Raw genomic sequence first — 16,637 nt, 5'->3', positions numbered from 1 at the left:
AGCAAGGACAGGCTAAGGAGCCTCTGGGACAACTTCAAATGTGCAAACATCCAAATCACACAGGTGGCAGAAGGAGAAGAGAAAGAGCAAGAAAATGAAAACTTATTTGAAACAATAGTGGAAGAAAACTTCCCTAATTTGGTGAAGGAAATAGACATTCAAGTCCAGAAAGCATGGACAGTCCCAAACACAGGAGCACAAACAGGACCACACCAAGACACATCATAATTAAAGTGCCAAAGGTTAAAGGTAAAGAGCGAACCTTAAAAGCAGCAAGAGAAAAGCATTTAGTTACCTACAAAGGATTTCCCATAAGACTGACAGCTGATTTCTTAAAAGAAACTTTGCAGGCTAGAAGGGACTGGCAAGAAGTATTCAAAGTGATGAAAAGCAAGGACCTACAACCTAAATTACTCTATCCAGCAAAACTATCATTGAAAATTAAAAAGCAGATAAAGTGCTTTCCAGACAAGGTAAAAGTAAAGGAGTTCATCATCACCAAGTCATTGTTATATAAAATGTTAAAGGGACTTATTTAAGAAAAAGGAGATCAAAACTATGAACAAAAAAGTGGCAATAAATTCACGACTATCAACAACTGAATCTAAAAAACAAACTAAGAACGCTGGCTGGTGTGGCTCATTGGTTGAGTGCCGGCCTACAAATCTCAAAGGGTCACTGGTTCAATTCCCACTCAGGGCACATGTCTGGATTGCAGGCCAGGTCCCCAGTAGGGGTGCACAAGAGGCAACCACACATTGTTGTTTCTCTCTTCTTTCTACCTCCCTTCTCCTCTCTAAAAAAATAAATAAAATCTTTTTTAAAAATTAAAAAAAAATAAAAAACTAAGCAAACAAGCAGAACAGAAACAGAATCATAGATATGGAGATTATTTGGAGGGTTATCAGTTGGGAGGGGGAAAAGGTAGAATGGGGGGGAAGCACAGGGATTTAGAAGCACAAATTGGTAGGTACAGAATAGACGGGGATGTTGAGAACAGTACGGGAAATGGACAAGCCAAAGAACTTAGATGCATGACCCATGGACATGAACTAAGGGGGGATTGCCAGAAGAAATGAGGGGTGCCAGGTGGAAGGGGACAAAGGGGGAGAGATTGAGACAACTGTAATAGTATAATCAATAAAATATATTTAAGAATATAAAATAAAAAAGAAAGAAAATGGTGGGTGCAGATTTTAACATCCACAGGTACAAGCCTTCTGCTTTAGGGGATTTCCTATACTAGTTGGAAAAGTCTTTCATTAAAAGTAGCAATTCATCGAGTCTGTTTCAGAAATGTTTGCTGAAATACTGTTTGGCCAGGTTTGAGTGCATTTCTTTTTAACTCTCTTAGTCTGTCTCCCCGTGTCTCTGCCTTTGTCTCTCTGCTCTCCTCCACCTCCCCCCCATCTGTTTCATCACCCATATCTGCCTCATATCCATCCGCCTGTGTTTATCACTGATGCACACAGGCACACAGACACACTGGCCCCTAACAGTGTGTCTCTTGTGATCCTTTATCTTTTAAATTTTCCAACATCACTCCTTTAACCCTACAGCCTGGTTTTTCTCACATCCACTTCTCTCTCCCCCTCCCACTTCCCCCCCCAAGTTGGTTTATGTTCCCATGACCCCTCCATTCCCGGAAAGGAGGAAAAGAGTAGAAGCGTTTAGGAGGAGTGGGAGTGATCACGTGTGGGGCTGTGGAGATGTCCTCAAACTGCTGGCCGTGGTCAGAGCCAGGAGGAGCAAGTGCTGAGGCTGCTGTCCAGGTACCACCAGTGCCGTGCAACCTAGGGATGCTGCTCTCCGGGCTGGAAATGACCAGATGTAGGCCTGGGGTTGCCTGTGTCGGTGACGGGATGAGGACCTTGCGTGACCATGGAGGGAGAGGACATCTGGTGGCTCCTTTCAGCAACAGGACAGCCCCTGTCCCTTGGCCCCTAGAGGAACCTTTCCTTCGTTAGCTTCTGGATCTTTGATCCCTAACCCCTCAAAGCAATGACTAGGAAAGTGAAGGCACACCTAGGAGTCTGCCAAGCTCTGCGGGGGACAGGAGAAGAAAGGGTTCTTAGGGGCAGAAAGTGGCACTAAGGTGACAATCCCAATGCCCAAGGTCAAAGCTGGCTGTGGGGGGCGGGTAACTTGCAGAAGGGCAACTGTTAAACGGGAGTATAGGTCTACAACCTCTTACCACATCTCACAGAGCCAGATGTGAGTCCCAATGCAGGAATTTTCTGACTTTAGAAAGGCATTATGGTATGTACATCATATATTAACATAAGACCACCAGTAGGGTCTGGGGCCACCTTACGTGATCAAATGTATTGTTAAAGAACAAAAATTCAACCAAGTAAATATGAGGATCTAATCGGCTTTATTAAGCAACTCATGAACTGGGCAGCACCCCGTCTAGGAACTAGAGAGGTGCTGTAAAGAGTTGTACAGAATGGAAAGTTTTTATGGGCAGAAAGAGGGTGGGACTAAGAAGGTAAAAGAGTGGATTATTTCAATGAAGGACAGCTTTCCTTAGGGAAAGGCGCAGGGTTGCGGGGAGAGTTATCAGGCAGATTACCTTAGTAGTATCGCTCAGGGAATCACAGACTAATTTGTTTAATATCCCACTCCTGGGAGAGAAGCGGCAACTGCAATTTGGTTAGTTACTAAGTTTTAGTTTGGTGACCTGGCTTAGCAAAAGTGACTCCATTTTGGCCTGTTCTTTTTTTTTTTTTTTTAACAGTATTCATATTTCCTCTGTGCTCTGTATGAATATCCACAGTAAATGGGACAAAAGCTACAAAAACCCTTTCCTCAGTTCAGATTAAGCACTGGCACCAGATAAAGAAAAATTTGGTTTCCAGATTTGTCTTGGATTTCAGGTGTGCAGATAAAGGAGGGGAAACTTGTTCTCCCTGCTTCCTCTCTTCTGCCTTGGAGATGTTGATGTAAGAAACACCCAAATCTGTAGAGAATTTTTATAAAGTTTATCTGAGCCAAACGTGATGACAATTGCTGGGAAGCAAGAGGTCAAATGCTCCCCAGAATGGCAGTTTGCAGTTTATTTTACGCATTTGGAATTAAGGAGGGAACATAAGAAAATAATGTGAAGCTGGGAGAAAGGGTGGGGGGATCCAGTTACAGGATAGTTAACAAGATTATGTGCTCTCTTGAGGGTGGTTTTGTCTTGGAGGGGTATTACTTCTGGCATTTCAAAGATGTGTTAACCCAGATGCATACCCTTTCACTAAAGAAGTGATAGGCTTGGGGCATGACTTGCCCAGTTAGGACTTTATGATCAGATCACTCTGTGAGGTTACTTTCCCCTTTCCGTCCACCGAGGTGACATCTTGAGGAAGAGTCTGGTCTCCCAATGTAGAAGAGGTACGCAGATGGGTGTGATAAACAGCTCCCTCTTGTGACCATACTGGACAAGTCCTGCTTTTTATTTAACTATGATAAAAAATGAGGCCCTGTCCCTTTAAAATAAATTAGAATGAATGCTGAAAAATGTGAGCATCTCCTCTCCACTCCAAACAACCCCACCCTTCCCCCAGCAGTCCACGGGGACACCTTCTAGCGCACACATACATACATGCATACGAATAAATGGTTGGTTTTGGGGTTTGTTTTTTTAACATAAATTGGATCGTACTGGACATTACTGTTTCCCACTCCACTCCTTGCTTACCTTTTTCCCTACCTCTATACTTGGGGGCTCTTATAGGCCAGAGCAGATAACCCAGATTCCTGTACCAGGGATAACTGAGATTCCTATAACGGGGTTACGGAGTCCTCCAAAGAAAGTGGGGGTGTTAGGGTGTGGACCACCTATTCCCTAGGCGAGGATCTCTGAATTTTAAGAAAGGATCTTGGGCCCTTCTCCCTTTTGTGTTTCACTTGAGAGCTGTCTGTCCCTCCCCGCCCCTGCCCGCCAAAAATAATGTCCACAAAGAACGCTGTCTCAGGCTTGGCTTCCAGGAACTCCAAAGCACTGCCTGTTTTTTAAAGCTTCCTGTTTGGTAATAATGTTCAAGGTTGTCTCGAAGTGTTACTGGACCAAAATTCTTGTACCTCATGCTTTGAAAGGCCAAAATCAAAATGTCAGGGTTGGGAGTAAGGAAAGTTTTGTTGATCAAGAATATACCAACCTAGAAAATGGGAGACCTAATAGTGCCTCAAATCCATCTTGCTCGCTGGACTAAGTTAAGGGGTTGGGAGGAATAGGTATGCTGAAGTACTGGTGGGGCAAGTTTTAACTGAAGAAACTTGGAACTTGGCCATTTATTGTAAAGGGACATGAACGCTGGATCTTGCTGGACAATGGACCCTTGGCTTCTGAAAGAGTTCCAGTGTTTAAGTTCCGGTTATGTCCAGGTCCTTTGGTTCTGTGTGCATCAGTGGGGGGGCGGGTACTTTGGTTCCAGGTATAGAGGGAGGTCAAATTTCTCTCTTTTGTGCATGCCCCATCTGCATGGCTTGGGGTCTTGGTCTATTGTCTTTGAAAAACAACTTAGTATCTCCTTAAACAGGAGGTCCCAGCCTTGCATTCACATGGGAGGGATGGAATGCAGCATTTTAGGCTCTGGTGCCTCTCACCACCTTAGACAAATGACATCCTCTTTGAGTTACTTTTTCCTTATCTGTGAAAGACAATAGTGACACTGCAGGGTAGATATTGGGTTGGCCAAAATGTCTGCTTAGTTTTTTCCATACAATAAAAGTCACATTTTTCATTTTCATCAAAAATTTTGTTGACTTGGATATTTGACTACGTTGGCTGTCTCCTGTGTGGTATAATGTTGACTGTTCTCAATGTCTTAATTTGATCGCTGTCAACTTCAACTGGTCTGCCCAACCCTGGAGCATCATTGTCCAGTGAGAAATCTCCAGCATGAAACTTCAAAAATCACTTTGACACTTGGATCAGTCACAGCACCTGCTCCATACACTGCACAAATCTTTTTTTTGCACTTCAGTTGTTTTATTTTTCTTGAAATAATAAAGTATTATATGCCAAAAATGTAGTGTATTTTCTTCCATCTTCAATATAAAAATGGCTACACAAAAATTCACCATTTTGTTTTTTTTTAAATGCATACTGATATGACAGCTGTCATAATACAATCTCACAAAATTGTTTTGAATGAAGTTAAAGACAACTATGCACTACTAGAGCCAGCTTACAGAACAAAACAAATGATCCTTCTGGCCAACCCAGTAGGAAAATAATGTGAGTAAACTGTCTAGCACTTGGTGGGTCTCCCTAAATGGAAACAACAGCTCCAGAAGTTTTAACTTCTGATCATTTTCATTTCCTTCCTCCTGTCTTCACAGTCCACTGACATAAGTGAATATGATTTCCATGGAGAATTGTGCCTGTGGATATTAAGGGACTGCCATTCTCCTTGGGCCTTTGTCTTGCCTTTTTTCCCCCTCAAAGTCGTGAATGCTCCTTAACTTTAGCAAAATCCATTTGGGTTTGCCAGGCAACTGGCTTAGGGAACTCTCCCATTCCAGAGTGTTTCCTGGGCGCCAGGTACTTTCCTATTTTTTCCTCACTCAGGGAGATGCTACTATTCTGTGTGTGACAGATGAGGGAGCTGAGTAAGTGGCAAAGGATGGACTTGGAGCAAATTTTGGCAGCTTCTAAAACCCAAAAAGCTGCCAAAAGGAAGCTGCCATTCTTTTGAGAAAGAAAATGCCAGTCTCTGGGTCTTTGTTGATTCCTTCTACCTCTCCTTAGATCTGGAACAAGTCCTGTCTCCTCTGAGGGATGAAGGAAGGGGAGCAGAAGCTGTAGGACTGGAGAACATGGCCACAGCCAAGGATGGAAGCTTCGGGAAACAGCAAACAGTGGGATTTTGAGAAAAGAAATAGACAGAAGGTGACAGCGGGCCCAGGCTCGGCTGTGCAAGGCAACCTTTTGCCCCCAACCCGGGCAAAATTAGCACAACCACTTATGAACTACTGCTTTCAGTAAATATGTGTTGAGTGCCAAGCACTGGAATGCAGTGGCAAGCCAACACAGACAAGGCTCCGTCTCATGGGTCTTACACACAATATTTGGCAGCCCCAGTATCTTCCTACATACACCCTCACTCATACCGTTACCAGGGAGAATCCAGTAACGGGGCTCCCTGTCCTTGGCTCTTGTCTTGCTCACAAGAGAATTCAGGCAAGAGACAACACGCATAGTGGAGGTAGTAAGTTTATTTGTGAAATACACTTCAGCATGAAGCTGCAAGTGGGCACCCAGCTAATCTGAGTGCTCCGACTACTGGGATTTTATGCTTGTAGCCAGCTTCTAGGTTCCCCTTCCACCTCCCCTCTCTAGACTTTGGGATTAATATACAGCTTCAAAGGCTTTCTTTCCCAGATAGTGGAAATGATACATACAGAATTTCATCCCCCCGCCCCCCCCCCCCCAGCTCCTGTGCTAGCATGGTTTTTCTTGTGATTTTTGAACATCTTGGCAACCTTCGCTCACCAGGCTCAGGACTGCTGAACTAATGAGACATGTCTCCCTCCCCCTCTCTGCCTTGGTTTGCTGTTTATCCTGCCTAACAATACCACACAATTGGTGGTAATAAGGTACAGTGTGGAGGGCACCATCTAGTCAGACAGCCTACTCCACCACTTATAACTATGTAATTTCTGGGCAAGTAACTTAGCTTTCTGGGCCTCAGTTTCCACCTCTGTAAAATGGGGATGATCATAACTACCTTAGGATTGTGTCAGAGTTCCATGAGATAACACATGTAAATTTTTTTTGCATAGTGCCTTAATTGACTCAACCCACACTTGATAAATGTTAGCTGTTACTTTTATTTTTAAAAAGATTTTATTTACTTATTTTAAGAGAGGAAAAGGGAGGGAAAAAGAGGAGAGATACATCTATGTGCCAGAGATATATCCATCAGTTGCCCCTCACACACTCCCACTGGGGACCTGGCCCACAACCCAGGCATGTGCTGACTAGGAATCGAACCCGCAGCCTGCTGGTTCGCAGGTCAGCACTCAATCCACCGAGCCACACCAGCCAAGGCGTATTAGTTGTTACTTTTAAATACAAGCACTATGTTTCATGAGAACAGAAGCTGTATCTTCTTGTGTTTCAATGAGTCGCCAGTACCTAGCACATAACAGTACTTACTAAATAAATGCATAGACAAAACTTGGCTTACATTTGGAAATGGAACCATCTGGGTCTTTTTATGTCAACCCAAACCGAACACCTACTGTGTTGAGAGCCACAGAGGCACCTGGAGCGAGTCTTGTCCTTAGGAGGGCTTGACATAAGATGTACTCAGCAAAAGAGATGCTAGACATAAACTTGCTGACTGAATGCATGCATGGATACATGAATGGCTGTGAAGACCGAATAAACATGCCCTGAGTCCGGTACCCATGCAGGTATTTACACACTCGGCTTTCTCTGAATTGGGCGCCACAGTGCACCGAGGTCGGCGGGCCTCAGCTCCAGACCAGAATTCCCGCCCCAAGCCTTGGGACGCCGCGCGATGACGTTATATCCGCGACTAACAGTCCCGCTTCCGGGAGGCGGGGCAGGCGGAAGCCAAAACTAAACACCCCGCGAGTTTCTTGGGCCCAGGCTCGGGCCTCTATAGGGAAGCTCCAAGCCTTGGGGGATTCTTGCCGTGAACAGGAGTCAGGGAGGCGTCAGCGTAGTGCGGCGCAGAGCTGGTAGGTGGAAGACCACAGCAAAGCTCCAGTTTCCCTTGAGCCGGCTCAGTCGGCCGCGCAGGGGACGCTGGACGCGCAACTCAGGACGCATGCGCAAGGCGGGTGCTGTGTGCGGCGCCGGGCGAGCCGAAGTACCTCACCGCCCCGGCCGAGGTCGCGGCAGGCGGTAGGCTAGGCCCCGCCGCGAAGCTGCTTGGGCCTCTGCACAAAGCGGTCGGGGAGGCGGAGGGTAGCGGTTGCGTGGGCTGAGCGGGACCACGTATGCAGAGCGCGTGCCTCGAGCGTCAGGTGGGCCTTAAATTCGTAGCTGACATTGAGCCGCACAAAGTTGTGCAGGACCTAAGTGCTTTAAAAAAGTTAAGTTCACACATTGTGTGTGTGTGTGTGTGTGTGTGTGTGTGTAGAATCCTTACCGTGTGTGATGCCCTGTTTCAGGGTCTTGGGAAACAGCGAATAAGACTGATTCCTGTTTCTTGTGAAGTGTACATTCTGTGGGGACGGAGAGGGGAACACAATAAGAATTGCATAATTATGTTCCAAGGGAGGGGTGAAGTGCTGTAAGAAAAGAGTAGAGCAGGTGCATGGGGTGGGGGAATTTGATAGCCACTGGGCCAAATCCAGGGTGAGATTTGAGCGAAGCCATGAAGGGGGCTAGGGAGTGAGCCATGTGGCTACCTGGAGGAAGAGTATTCCCAGCATGTGGAGACGCTAGGAGCGAGGCTCAGGGGCGGGAGGGAAACTGGTGTGTGAAGAGCTAGGAGGCCTGTGTGGTGGAAAGGATTGAGTAAGGGAAAATGGCAGGACATGAGGGACTTTCGCTTACTCGGAGTGAATCAGGAACGATTGCAAGATTTTGAGCAAAGGAATATCCATTAAAAAGGCTAACTTCAAAGATGTTTATGGCAGTGACTGTAGAAGAGCATACCTTTTTGTGGTGAGCCTGGTGAATATGGGCTTCCCCTGGCATCAACCTTTTTAGTCAGGGCAGCCTGTAGAGGGCAGTGTTGTCGTTGACCCTGAAGCTCAGGCCTGTGTAGCCAGAGGTGACAGCCCAGCACTTGCTCTTCGAGTGTTTTTTGAAAATATATTTGATTGATTATGCTATTACAGTTGTTCCATTTTTCCCCTCCTCTTTATTCCCCTCAACCCTTCACCACAACCTCCCAACAGCATTCCCCCACCTTAGTTCATGTCCGTGGGTCGTGCATATATAAGTTCTTTGGCTTCTCCATTTCCTATACTATTCTTAACCTCCCCCTGTTTATTTTGTACCTACCATTTATGCTTCTTACTCCCTGTACCTTTTCCTCCATCCTCCCACCTCCTCCCCACTGATAACCCTCGATATGATCTCCATTTCTGTAATTCTGTTCCTGTTCCAGTTGTTTGCTTAGTTCGTTTCTGTTTTTGTTTTTTAGGGTCAGTTGTTGGTAGTTGTGAGTTTGTCATCATTTTACTGTTCATAGTTTTGATCTTCTTTTTCTTAGATAAGTCCCTTTAACATTTCATATAATAAGGGCTTGGTGATGATGAACTCCTTGAACTTGACCTTGTCTGTGAAGCACTTTATCTGCCCTTCCATTCTAAATGATAGCTTTGCTGGATAGAGCAATCTTGGATGTAGATCCTTGCCTTTCATGACTTGCAATACTTCTTTCCAGCCCCTTCTTGCCTGCAAGGTTTCTTTCGAGAAATCAGCTGACAGTCTTATGGGAACTCCTTTGTAGGTAATTGTGTCCTTTTCTCTTGCTGCTTCTCAGAGTCTCTCCTTCTGTTTCATCTTGGCTAATGGAATTATGATGTGCCTTGGTGTGTTCCTCCTTGGGTGCAACTTCTTTGGGACTCTCTGAGCTTCCTGGACTTCCTGGAAGTCTATTTCCTTTGCCAGATTAGGGAAGTTCTCCTTCATTATTTTTTCAAGTAAGTTCAATTTCTTGCTCTTCCTCTTCCCCTTCTGGCATATGATTTGGACGTTGGAATGTTTAAAGTTGTCCCGGAGGTTCCTAAGCCTCTCTTCATTTTTTTGAATTCTTGTTTCTTTATTCTGTTCTGGTTGAATGTTTCTTTCTTCCTTCTGGTCCAAATCGTTTATTTGAGTCCCAGTTTCCTTCCCTTCCCTGTTGGTTCCTTGTATATTTTGCTTTATTTCACTTTGCATAGCCTTTACTTTTTCATGTGTTTTGTGACCAGATTCAACCATTTCTGTGAACATCCTGATTCCCAGTGTTTTGAACTCTGCATCTGATAGGGTGACTACCTCCTCCTCACTTAGTTCTGTTTTTGGAGCTTTGATCTGTTCTTTCACTTGGGCCACATTTTTTTGTCTCAGTGTGCCTGTTATGTAGTAAGGGGCGGAGCCTTAGGTATTCACCAGGGTGGGGCAGCCCACTTCACTGTGTTGTGGTGCTGAATGTCGGGGAGGGATCAGAGAGGGAACTGTGCTGCTTACTCAGCTCTGGGCTGGCTTTCAGTCACATCCCCTGCTTGGTATAAGCAAATTGGGCCCTTCTGGTGTTGATTCCCGGGTGGGTGGTTTTGGGTACATTCCAGTACCCTGTGGGTCTCTCCAGCAAACTCTCCTGTGAGGTTGGGAGTTTTTGCCACTACCACAACCCCCCCCCCCCAAGTTTTTACAGCTAGAGGTTTTGAGGCTTTTTTCTCCCGTGCTGGAACCCTGGGTTGTGCAGTCTGTCTTGCTGTTCAGTTCCTCCCGGTTTATCCACATGCAAATGCTAGGACAGCCTGTCCACCAGCCACCATCTTGCCTGCCTAGTCCTCCAACTGCTGCCTTGCTCCACCTCCTCTCTGCCTGGGCTGCCTGTCTCTGCCCCTCCTACCAGTCTAAATGTTTCTTCTTTAACTCCTTGGTTGTCAGACTTCCAGACAGTTCAATTTTGTGGCAGTTCCAGTTATTTTTTGTTTTTAAATTTGTTGTCCTTCTTTTGGTTGTATGAGGAGGCAAAATGTATCTACCTATGCCTCTATCTTGGCTGGAAGTCCTCTTTTTTTTTTTTTTAATGTACAGTTCATTGGTATTAAGTACACTCACATTGTTGTGCAACTATCACCGCTATCCATTTCCAGAATATTCCATTAGTCTTCACTGTTATTGGCACCCTAAGCCATAGGACCAATCTCATTCCCCCTGCCTCAAGCAGCTAATGCCATCAAGGCAGTCAGTAACACCTAAAAAATACCCATCATGCTCCAGGCAATGAGTTAAGTAATTGAGGGTTTTGTTCTCCCTGCCCTTGTAGTCAGGGGAGATTAGTGATTGGGAAAGAAGCACCAGGTAACCATTATCGTGGTCCTTAAACCAAAGATACTCTTGAACATATAGGCCTAACACTTCTACCATTCAGTCAGTCATATTCAATAAGTGTTGAATATCTCCTCTGTTGTAGACACGGTAAATGTTCATGTTTGTCCACTGGATAGGTGGATGTAACTCCTTGAGCCCGATGTTCTCTGGTGGCCATCATGGAGTGATTGGAACTGGGCCTGGTCCACAGAGGTTTTTGCAAATTCTGGTCTATAGCTTTGTGACTTTTGATAAGTCCTTTTCCTTGGTTGGGCCTCAGGTTCCTGGTCCCTTTAGTTGGAGAACCAGATATTAAACAAATGGACAGTGTTAAGAAATTGTATAACAAGGGAACCTAATTTAGAATAGGGTGTCAAAGAAGGCCTCCCTGAAGAGGTGAACCTCCTGGAAGAGGTGAACTCTAAGCTAAAATGTGAAGGCTGAGTAGGTTCTATCCAGAGGGAGAGTGAGGTAGGAGTGGAACCACGGACAGGGATTCTCTACATGGAGATCAGCATGTTCTGGGTTCTTGAGAGTTTCAGATCTGTGAGAAATGGCATTGAGTGCCCATTCCAGGAATTCCTCCTCTCAAACCCCTTGCTGTTCAAGCTCCATCTTTCCTAGGGCTGCCAGATAGACCTGAGCTGACCTAGCCCCCGAACCAAGAAAATTTGCAAATCTAGCATGGGTTGGGACAGCAGAACTACCTACCGCCTCTCATTGTCCTGTTCATGTTTTGTGTTGACTGACAGTAAACAAGAGGGCCTTCAGATCCCAGACTTTACTCTTTTTGCGTTTACCTTTTTTAATTAAGAGGCATACCAGGGTGGTCTTGAGTGCTCAGGAGTGGTTAGAATTTCTGTATGCCCTTGGGCAGTTCTTACCTGTTTTGGCCAAGCCTCATTATCCTCTTCTCAAAAACAGGAATAACAATAGCTTTTACCTCACATGATCATTTTGAAGACATGACTTAAGGCATATGAAGCATTTAGCACAGACCTGGGTACTCGGTAAGGAAAAGTATTTGGTGGGATTATAGTATTAGAATTTAAATGAGAATGTAGTAGGTTGACATATAAAATATAAAGACTTCCTTTGTGTCTCATGAGTAACCTTAGTTTGACCAAAATTGGATGTTACTGTGCTTAGGAGTTCTTTAAAAAATCACATAGGTAAAATTCTCATTTAAAAAGTGAAAAATAGCGTGTACCTTGCTAATTAATTTCTAGCCCCCTTGACTTTTAATGTAGGTGTAATCAGCATCGGAGAAGATGCCAGCCCAGGCTGCCACATACGAAAGAGTAGTTTACAAAAGTCCTTCTGAGCACCACTATATGAAAGTCTGCCTGTAAGTTCAGTCTCCTCATTTCTGTCGTTTATTATTATTTTTTATGAATCTAAATAGCATAAAATTTAATGCAGTGTATTTTTCTTTTTAATGTTTTTTACAGAGAATTTCAAGATCATGCAGTTGGACTGAATGCTGCACAGTTCAAGCAGCTGCTGCTTTCAGCCCTGAAAGACCTGTTTGGGGAGGTACGGAATCACTTGGTAGATTGAACACTCCTGAGATCTTTGTAATAAAAACTGAAAGAACACTTTTTTCTAAATATTTTAAAACCACATTTGAAATTTCAGAAGCAGACTTTCAGAAATGGCAAAATTTCAGTAGGTGTGTTCAATATACCTTCTTTTTAATAAGGAATTCGTTGGACAAATATTTATTTCAGTGCAGTGCTACTCAAAGTGGGGTTCAGGCTGACAGCCTGCAGACTGTCTTTTTGCCCATTTTGAAGATCGGTGGCTCACAGCAGAATGTAAATCAGCACATCACTTTCTTCACTGAGAAAGTCTCCTTATGAACAAAACTGAGCTGAACCAAACCGTACACTTACCGATATTGTTGATTTACATTCTGATGCAGCTTCTTATCACACACCAGCACTCTGAGCAGTCTTGTTCCAGCATTCACGAAAACGGAGTTTTGAGAGAGAACCAAAGTGATTTTCAGGAAATGTTTCTTATTTTTTTATTTTTAAAGATTTATTTGTCATTTTTAGAGAGTGGGGAAGGGCGAGAGAAACATCAATGTGTGGTTCCCTCTCACACACTTCCTACCAGGGACCTGGCCTGCAACCCAGGCATATGCCCTGACTGGGAATTGAACTGGAGACCTTTTGGTTCACAGGCCAGCACTCAATCCACTGAGCCACACCACTGAGGGATATTTCTTTATTCATATATTCTATCAAATCAAAATCTGCTAAGCGTCTCGTCAAAATTAAAAACTTTTATTCCACAAAAGACTCAGTCAAGAGGATGAAAAGACAAGTTACAGACTGAGGGAAAATATTTGCAAACCACATATCTGACAGAGGACTAATGTCTAGAATGTATAAAGAAATCTCAAAACCCAAACAGTACAATTAAGAAAAGACCAAATGATACAATTAAGAGACATGAATAAGACATTTTATTCAAAAGGATATACTGTTGGCAAAGATGTACATGAGTGAAAAGCTGTTCAGTGTCATTAGCCATTAGGGAAATGCACATTAAAAACACAGTAAGATATCACTATATACCTAACAGAATGACTAAAATAAAAAATTGTGATAATACTAAATGCTGATGAGGATATGGAGAAACTGAATTACTCATACATTGGTGTCGGCAATGTAAAATGGTATATGTAAATGTTCCTCTTTGGAACACAGTTTGGCAGTTTCTTTAACAGACTAAATATGTACCTATCATACAACCCAGCAGTTGCATACCTGAGCGTGTATCTTTGAGAAACAAAAACTTAACGTTCACACAAAAATATGTATATGCATGTTCATAGAAACTTACTAGCAAGAGCCCAACAGTAGAAATAAGTAAGATGTCCTTCAGTGGGTGAATAAACTATAATACATTCATACCATGGAACATAATACCCAGTAATAAAGATGAGCACACTGTTGATAAATGCAACAACTTGACTAAATTCCCAGAGAATTATGCTAAGTGAAGAAGCCAATCCCAAACAGTAACATACTGGATGATTTTATTTATATAATTTTCTTGAAATAACGTGATGATATAATCTGGAGGAAGATTAGTGGCCGCCTGGGGTTGGGATGTCAGGAGGAGTAGGTATGGCTGTAAAGGGGCAGAAGGAGGGAGCTGGTGGTGGCATAGTTCTTCATCGTGATTGTGGCGGTTGCATGAAACCGCCTATGTGGTAAAATTGCACAGCACTATACATACACACACACACGTAAACAAGTATGAGCGCGTGTGTGACTGGTAAAATCTGAATCGACTCGGGTTTATCAATTTCGGTTTCCTGGTTTTGATATCATACTATAGTTATACAAGATGTTAACTTTTGAGGGAGGCTGGGTAGAAGGTTCAGGGGACCTTCCTGTACATTTCTTTGTAATCTCCTGTGACTCTAATTTTTGAAAATCATGCCCTGGCTGGTGTGGCTCAGTGGATTGAGTGCCAACCTGTAAACCAAAGGGTCACCGCTTTCATTCCCAGTCAGGGCACATGCCTGGGTTGCGGACCAGGTCCCCAGTAGGGGATGCATGAGAGGCAACCAAACATTGATGTTTCTCTTCCTCTCTTTCTCCCTCTCTTCTTTCTAAAAATAAATAAATAAATAAATATTTAAAAAGAAAAAATCAGAAGTTTAAGTAAAAGCTTGGGGTGGTTAACACACAATACAATATACAGAGAATGTATTATAGAATCGTACACCTGAAAACTATATAATTTTATTAACAGTGTCACCCCAATAAATTAAATAAAATAAGATAATTATAAATAAATTTAAAAAAATGTGTGCCTCCTCCTATTTCATGTGTAAAACCTGCTTCCTCTAAGCAAACAGATGTGGCCTCTGTCTCATGGGTTAATGGTCTCGGTTAGGTTTAGTAGGCAACCATGTCGAACAGTTAATGGCAAGAATGATGAATATTATGGAAGAGGAAATATGTGGGTCCTGTATGTGAGAGACAATAGCACGTGATTGAGCTTAATCTTGGGGATCTGGGAAGGAACAATTTAAATGAAGATTTAAAGGGTGAAGAGGCATTAGCAGACCTGGCCACATAGCTCAGTTGGTTAGAGCACCATCCTGATGTGCCAGAATTACAGGTTCAGTCCCTGGTCGGGATACATGTGAGAATCAGCCAATGAATGCATAAATAAGTGGAACAACAACTTGATGTTTCTCTCTCTAAATAAATAAATGAATAAAGATTTTTTTTAAAAAGAAGCATTAGCAATATGAAGCATTACAGGAAGAACATTGTGGCAGGAGGGAGTTATAAATAAGCATGCCCAGTACTCCAGCACTATTAAATAAAATACTGTGTTTTTGGAGGAGAAAAGCAATTAACAGGAATAGTTGTTAGAGTTTAAGATTGATGGTGATACTAGCATTATTCTATACTTAGGTTGATGCTGCCTTACCCTTGGATGTCATAACTTATGAAGAGAAGACCTTGTCAGCCATCTTGAGAATATGTAGCAGGTACGACAGACACTAAAGCATTTCTAGTGTAACACGGACGAGAGACAGATGGGGAAGTAGAGCAGAAATGCTCTCTTCTGTGAATAAGAAGAGCTTCGTCATTGTGAACTCCGAGCAGCTTTTGGAAGTTTCAACTGGGGAGAATGTGAACATTCACTTAGCGGGAGATTACACCCTAGAGAGCAAAACTTGTGACTTACTTATAACTTCAGTGTTTCCCAAATGATGGTTGTAAACTCAGAAATATTTTAGAAGCATTCCTAATTGGGGTTCATTTAATTCTGTACCTGTGATACACTATGCTTTACACTTTTCTCATTTAAATTAGGTTTTCTGGACCATTGCAAAGAAAAGTACTAGGGAGATGTTGCAGGGACAAGTCTTCCTTAATGCTTTCCTGATTTTTCCGCAGTGGTCTTGTCAAATTGTGGAGCTCTTTGACCCTTTTAGGATCCTATAAAGGCAAGAAATGTGCTTTCAAAGTGATTCAGGTAAAGACTATTCCTTCATGTATTCCAAACAAGGCTGAGTAGTTGATCAAACTGCTTTTTATTATTTTGTGCTTGTATAACTCTAGTTTGGTTAACATCACCCAGCTAAGGCGGGGCCGGGAGAGGAATGCAGAATTTCATTGCTTCTGGCAACGCTAGACAAAGCACTTCAGGTTACCTGGGAGGAGTTTTGGGATAAAACTTGCAAGCTTGTGGAAGAATCTTAACTCTTCCTTTATTGCATAATGACCAGTGCCTTATGTATTGGAATGCTCTGTCTGAGCTTATCATGACCACTTGTTTATCTAAGGCTACCTCTCAGGATGCTCATTAAGATACTACTGCCTCAGCTTGGCTTATCCTGTAGCACTGGGCATGCTTCTGCCTTACCCTGTGTTTCACCACAATTTTCTCCTGATACTGTGTTAATATTTTTCTTTGTCTTACAGGTTTCTCCCTTTCTCCTTGCATTATCTGGTAATAGTAGGGAACTAGTGTTGGATTGAATAGTCCTCAATTTCAGAAACACTCCTCTGCTCTCAAAAGTACTTTTTGGTCCCAGCGTAATGTTTGAAGACTGAAGCAGGCCAAGAGCTCCTGTTGATGGAATTTGAGG

At 43.3% G+C, this 16,637-nt stretch overlaps 1 protein-coding gene across 3 annotated transcripts; it reads left to right on the top strand.

Moving 5' to 3' along the window:
* The first annotated feature begins 7,544 nt into the window (after window positions 1-7,544).
* On the top strand, window positions 7,545-16,607 carry RPP14 (ribonuclease P/MRP subunit p14). Of its 3 annotated transcripts, none has more exons than XM_053930167.1 (6): window positions 7,545-7,704; window positions 12,256-12,353; window positions 12,457-12,541; window positions 15,454-15,530; window positions 15,943-16,021; window positions 16,471-16,607. In XM_053930167.1, exons 2-6 carry the CDS (start codon window positions 12,277-12,279, stop codon window positions 16,525-16,527), a joined length of 375 nt encoding a protein of 124 aa, XP_053786142.1. In that variant the 5' UTR covers window positions 7,545-7,704; window positions 12,256-12,276; the 3' UTR covers window positions 16,528-16,607. The 3 variants fall into 3 exon arrangements, with proteins under 3 accessions (XP_053786142.1, XP_053786143.1, XP_024412531.1); XM_053930168.1 differs by having other exon boundaries at window positions 12,235-12,353; XM_024556763.4 differs by lacking the exon at window positions 7,545-7,704 and adding an exon at window positions 7,735-7,992.
* Window positions 16,608-16,637: the final 30 nt, after the last annotated feature.

Source organism: Desmodus rotundus, chromosome 8, assembly GCF_022682495.2.
Source record: "Desmodus rotundus isolate HL8 chromosome 8, HLdesRot8A.1, whole genome shotgun sequence".
NCBI classification, from domain to species: Eukaryota; Metazoa; Chordata; class Mammalia; order Chiroptera; family Phyllostomidae; genus Desmodus; species Desmodus rotundus.
This window is presented reverse-complemented; position numbering and strand designations above follow the sequence as displayed.

Excerpts from the sequence above, each read along its gene's own strand:
- RPP14 (XM_053930167.1), top strand. The coding sequence starts at position 12,277 with ATGCCAGCCCAGGCTGCCACATACGAAAGAGTAGTTTACAAAAGTCCT. Across the intron at positions 12,354-12,456 it reads CACTATATGAAAGTCTGCCT|AGAATTTCAAGATCATGCAG; the intron begins GTAAGTTCAGTC and ends TGTTTTTTACAG. Across the intron at positions 16,022-16,470 it reads GTGCTTTCAAAGTGATTCAG|GTTTCTCCCTTTCTCCTTGC; the intron begins GTAAAGACTATT and ends TTTGTCTTACAG.